Source organism: Pteropus alecto, unplaced genomic scaffold (assembly GCF_000325575.1).
Source record: "Pteropus alecto unplaced genomic scaffold, ASM32557v1 scaffold10, whole genome shotgun sequence".
NCBI lineage: Eukaryota > Metazoa > Chordata > Mammalia > Chiroptera > Pteropodidae > Pteropus > Pteropus alecto.
Window position 1 is genome coordinate 7,370,051 of NW_006431210.1, and position 6,181 is coordinate 7,376,231.

General features: G+C 34.0%; 1 protein-coding gene across 1 annotated transcript in view; it reads right to left on the minus strand.

The window, feature by feature from the left end:
- Window positions 1–6,181, minus strand: part of CLASP2 (cytoplasmic linker associated protein 2) — a 150,723-nt gene that overhangs the window by 2,044 nt on the left and 142,498 nt on the right. The window contains 4 exon segments of the mRNA XM_006905731.3: window positions 1,662–1,778; window positions 3,272–3,478; window positions 5,365–5,493; window positions 6,000–6,181. The exon segment at window positions 6,000–6,181 is cut by the window's right edge and continues 21 nt beyond it. Coding sequence (XP_006905793.1) covers window positions 1,662–1,778; window positions 3,272–3,478; window positions 5,365–5,493; window positions 6,000–6,181 — 635 coding nt within the window.

Consider the following 6,181-nt stretch of genomic DNA (forward strand, 5'->3'; position numbering starts at 1 on the left):
TAGGTTTTAGTCTTAGGAGTTATAATGCCCAAGTTATTGTTGATAATTAAGAATTACAAAATTTTTTTTTAAGTTTCAGTGTGTTCATGACTGGGTATTTTAGAATGTCTTTTCAAAAAATGCTGTAGTGATAACATATAAAACTTCAAGTAAATTTAGAAAAATATGTCACCATTCAGACAATGACAAATATTTGAGCACTATGGGCTTTACAATATACTAACTGCTTTACAGTAATCTCTTTCTATCTTCACGACATTTTATAGATAAGGACATTGAGATACAGAATGTGTAAGTCACTGCCTAAGGTCACAGGGGTAGGTAAGAAGTGGGCCAGAATAGGAAATTAGGCACTTGGGTTCCAGGTCCCAAGATCTTAAGACCACTATGCCACTGCCCTCCTAAAAAAAATGTTTTTGATTTCTGTTATCATTTTGTGGTTTTTACTGTACGAGATATTTTTATAAAGTTTATAGTCAGTGCATATACAATTCTGCATTCTACTTTTTTCATCTAATGTCATTTCCAAATATTTTTTTCTCCACCTAGCTATTGTCCTATGCAACATTATTACCGGTTGCCTAGTATTACGATAAAGTGCTGAATTCTAATTCTTCTACAGACAACTCTGATTTATCAGGCCTAGCTTAAGCTTATCACAAAAGTTAGGATACTTTTCTCTTTGAAAACCACTATGTTGTTGAAAGTTTGCTTTTTAAAACATTAACTCTTTGATCCAAGGGTTTTTAGCAGTGTCCATGGGATTCAGAGGCTCACTGAATCCTCTGATATTATGTGTAAAATTTCCTTTATGTATTTATTTTTCTTCAAATGAGATTTTACCTAAATCTCGAAGTGAACTACAACCCAGAAAGGATTAAAAACCATGCTTTAATCTATAACCAATATAGGTATTTAATATAAGGTGTATACCTGAGCTTATTCTCCTTTATATGTATTTTTTTCTGCCTTGTTGCTACTTTAAAAATAAATATGATCAGAGTAATGACAATTGTAAGGATTTTGGGAAACTCTTTAAATAAAGGTGTGTCTCCTGTTAACTGGTTCATAAGCCATAATTTAACAATCATAGTTATCTTTACTCCTTAGAACTGATTTCAAAATTTTGACAGTATCAAAGAAATGAGGAAAGCAAGACTTATTTTATTATTTAAGTCTTAATAATTGGAACATTTATTTTAATATACCAAATCAAAGTTGTATATTTATCTGGATCATAACAAGAAAAATAAGTATTTATCATAGTTCATACAGGAAAATTTTAAATATATTCAAGTGTTCCATTTTTAGGGAGATATAAAGTTAGCCATGGATATATAACCCTATTTATTTTTAATTAAACTGTCCTTGGGGATAAGAATTTGGTTGTGGGAGTGGCAAAGAGGTACATTGGCTATTACAAATAACTAGAAACTATAGGCATTTCTTTTACAGCAATCTACCAAACTTCTGACTTCACCTGAGTGACAAATGTGAAAATAGAAATAGCTAAAATGCAAACAGTAGGAGGAATAAACTGGATGCTCGAAGCCTGACTTATTAAAAGCTGAATACAAATTTACCCTTTAATACACACGAAGAACTAAATTTTGAAGAATGTACCACGACCACCATCCTTAGAACAAAGCAGAGCTACTTACTTTACTGCCAGTGAGCTGACTGAGATGTGGTTTTAGTTCATCACCAATTACCGCATGAACAGCCACCAGGCAGAAGACACAAGCTTTCCGAACACTGCTTTCTGAATTATCATAACCCTAGGGAGAAAAGTCTTGTTAGCACTCTTGGGGGATCTGAGAAAAGTACCATTCCAACAGAGACAGAAGGTGCAACTCGAAGATGAGCTCTCAAGGGTACTGAGGAGAGAAAGCTTAACTGACCGATTACCTTTTCAATCTTTTCAGGCAGAGACATGTCTTTCTCTTTCCATCTCCCCTTTGGCACCTCCACTCTACTGTCAGCCTTCCTTATCAGGTTCTTATTTAGCCTGGAAAGCTCTCTCCCTGCAAAATGTCTCCAGCTAAACCCCGCTGCAGCACACAGCTTTAGGGAACTCAAAAGTTCTTTACTATGAAATAAAACCTCCACTCCTTGGCCTGGCAGTCAAGGTTCGCCTATAATCCAGGCTGAATTAAACTTAATCCCTGTTCCATCCCTATCATTACTCAAAACTATTTATCCAGCAAACATTTATTCAGGACCCATTATATGTATGACATATAAATTTATATATATTCTGTTCTTAGTACTAAAGCATAGACAAGAAAGAAAGATATTTGGATCTTACCTTCAAGGACCTCATAATTTAGTGGGTGATGTTAGGGCCTACTCACAAAGGTAATACTATACATGCACAAAGAAATGACTAATTCTTTTAATATATACACTAGGGGTCTTAATATATACACTATGTAACATCAGTCAGCCATTAAAGTTACATTATAGAATATTTATTGAGTGGAAAAAGTTGACAATCTATGATTAAGTTAAGCAAAACATGTTACAAAGCATGATCCCATTTTTGTTAAAATGTTTATGTGGATGGGTTTGTATGCATAGGAAAAACCACATATTGATGACTGTAAATTAGTAGAACATTTGTAGAGAAATCTGGCAATACCTAGGACTCCTACTTCTAGATATATATATAAGTAATTTTGTTGTAATATTTATGTTAGTTAAAAAAGGGAAACAACCCATATATCCATCAACAGAGACTAAAGAAATTGTGGTATAAACATAAATGGAATATTATTTAGCCACAAAAAGGAATGAAATCCTAATACATGTTACAACATGCATGAACCCTAAAAAATTATGCTAAGTGAAATAAGCCAGCCACAAAAGGACAAATGCTATATGATTCTATTTATATGAAAAATCTAGAAAGTAGGACAGAGACAGAGAGTAGAAAGGGATTACCAGGAACTGGCAGGACAAGGAATGGGGAATTATTAATTAATGGGTACAGTTTCTGTTTGGAATGATTAAAAAGCTCTGGAAATGGATAGTGGTGATGGTTGTATAACATTATGAATGTTATTTAAAGCCACCAAATTGCACACTTAAAAATGGCTAAATGGTAAATTTTATATTATGTACATTTTACCACACACAGAGAGTTAGTTCTGTAAAGTTTTTGCTCTGAACATCCAAGACAGGAGGCAGGCTTGGTTACGCCATCAGTGTTGACTAAAATAACTGAATCCCAAATCTACTGCAGTTAATTCTTTCAAGCTTTGTTGCTTACCTGTATTAGGCCTGGCATAATCTCTGGCAAAAGCAGGTTAAGAGTTTCCTTGGACACTCTCTCTATCACTTTTGTTTGCATTTTGATTGCAGCAAGATTAATTGGGTAATCTGCAGTTTGGATGATAGGACAAAGCACTTTGATGCACTGTTCTGGACTGATTGAAGTGGCCAACACTGATGCAGCTTCCTCAGCTGATCTTACCACCTAAAACAAAGAGGATATTAAGCTGGAAAGTAATTTTTCAAAATGTTACGCTGTGTCTTGAAAGTACAAACTTCATGAAATAGGTTATAGGACATAATATCTAGAATCTGCTTTGAAAATACCATAGTAAACAAACATAAGGGTACAGATAAAACAGGGCTGGCAAAATGTCAGTAACTGCTGAAGATAAAAGATGCATTCATGGGGCTTCATTACACTGTTCTTTTTTGGGGTTCTTTTAATGTTAGCTAAAGCAACTTTTAAATCATATTGTAGTCTAGTTGCGCTGAGAAGTGGAGGCTCTATTTATCTAGACTATAATGTGGAGTCCTCTGCATCGGCTACAATGAAACCTTGCTCATTATGAGTGTCCATAGTTCCAAGAGTGTTTGTGCCCTTTTTATCACATTATTGCAAAATAAAACATTTCATTAATATGTTATCAAATTAATATGCTATTCCCCCTTCTGTTCATTAATGATTTTCTTTCCTTCTGTATTGGGCTTGAGGAAGGTAAAACACTAGCTTTGCAATGAAGAGAAGAAATGGCTGTCTATCTTCTTATTAGAATCTGTAATCTCTAAAGATGGTCTTGAAAACATGTAAAAATTATTGCCTTTGATGCTACTTTGGTAGTGTCTCCCTTATGATCTCAATCTGTGAGAGGTACTTAGAAAGGTACAGTGGAAAATACATTGGAGGTCAGACCCAGGGCTAATTTCCCCCACAGCACCTTAAGAATGTCAACTTTATCTTCTGTAAAAATAGGGATGCTATAAGGTTTATTGAGGTTAGAAGGTGGGTAACTAACTCGCAAATATTAGATAGTATTTTAGACCTTCCGTGAGATGCTATAGATGTACCACTACTAAACAGCAGCTGGAAAAAAAAAAACTGATTAAAAATCTACGTAGATTTAAAAGTTATGACTCACTCTCCTATAAGGTTCACATTCCTATCTTTTGAAAAGTGAAATACCCAGAAGGTTTCAATTTCTTCATATCCTCACCAAAACTTTTTTTTTCTGGATTTTCGAAAAACTTAAATATACTGGGGTGACAGTGGCTAATAAAATTATATAGGTTTCAAATATACAATTCAGTAATATGTCACATGTATACTGCATTGTGTGTTCACCACCCAAAGTCAAATCTCATATATTTGATCCTCAGCAACTCTTCTTTTTCCCTAGTGAACTGGTGGTATCTTACTGTGGTTTTAGTTGCATTTTCCTAATGACTAATGATATTGAGCATCTCTTTTCATGCACTTACATGGCCATTTGTATATCTTCTTTACAGGAATGTATACTCAGATCTTTTGTCCATTTTTTAATTGGGTTGTCTTTTTGTTGTTGAGTTATAAAAGTTTTTTATGTTTTATGATGTTAGTCCCTTATCAGACACGATTTGTAAAAATTTTCTACTCTGTTGGGTTTTTTCATCTTTTTGATAGTGTTCTCTGAAGCACAAAAGTTTTTAATTCTGATGAAGTCTGATTTATCTTTTTTTTTTACAAGAGTAGTGATGCTGGTAATTCGGATATGCCGAGGAGAAGCCGTAAAGTGAAAAGGTGAGTATAGTACGAAACATTTTGGGAAAGAGAGAACGACTGCATCCACATAACTTTTATTACAGTATATTGTTATAATTGCTCTATTTTATTATTGGCTATCGTTGTTAATCTCTTATTGTGCCTAATTTATAAATTAAACTTTATCATAGGTATGTATGTATATAAAAAATAATACATATAGAGTTCGGTACTATCCACAGTTTCAAGTATCCACTGGGGGTCTTGGGACACCTCTCCCGGGGATAAGGAGGGATTACTGTAATATCAGAAGTACTGAGAATAAAATAATAATGTGATGTCAGGTAACTTACCTCCTTATGAGGATCTTTATGTGCTTCCAATGTTTTCATGACAGTCAGTTCTGCATAGTTTTTAAATCTTGCTGGTTGATGTCTTAAGATTTCTCTTAAAACCTTTAATGCCAAAGCCCTGATTGTAGGCTAAGAAGAAACATTTTAATGTTTTTAATATTTTCGGTAGACAATATTTTACATTTTCCATGTCTATAAATTAAGCATCTTAACATTGGGGTAGGAGTCAGGAGAATTATTGACAACTGCATAAAGTATGTCGTATATTACATAACTAAGTTTTCACATCTTTAGCTGGAAACATCACACATCTTAAATCTGTAAGAAATTGAGAACTACAGTCTATTAAAAAGAAAATTTTACTTCTGAACGAATCCAAATATACAAAACAAGCAACCTGTACTCTCCTATAAAAGTTCTGTCAGCAACTTCTCATTCTTCCCATTGTCGACTGTTCAAAATTGCTAAAAGCTACTTGGTTTAGAGGAAGTACTTTATAGTGAAAATTTCACACAGAAAACAGCAGAAGAGACTCATTTTCCCAATTTCCAAATCTGTGTAGTGCTTGATTAACTGGCAAAGAGGCAATATAAGACAGGAAAAACTGGCCATTATTTACATATTCTACCGCTTACCTCTTTATCTCCAAGGGTTTCAAGCAGTAAAAGTAATATTGTTTTGAAGTGCTCATCCCAAACACTGAAAGATTCTTCCTGTGTCAGTTTCATAAGTTCATAGAGGGCAATTTTTCTTTCTTCTACACGTTCATTATGGTTAGACAGCTCCTTCAACAACTCAGCAACCAGGTCAGAATGGT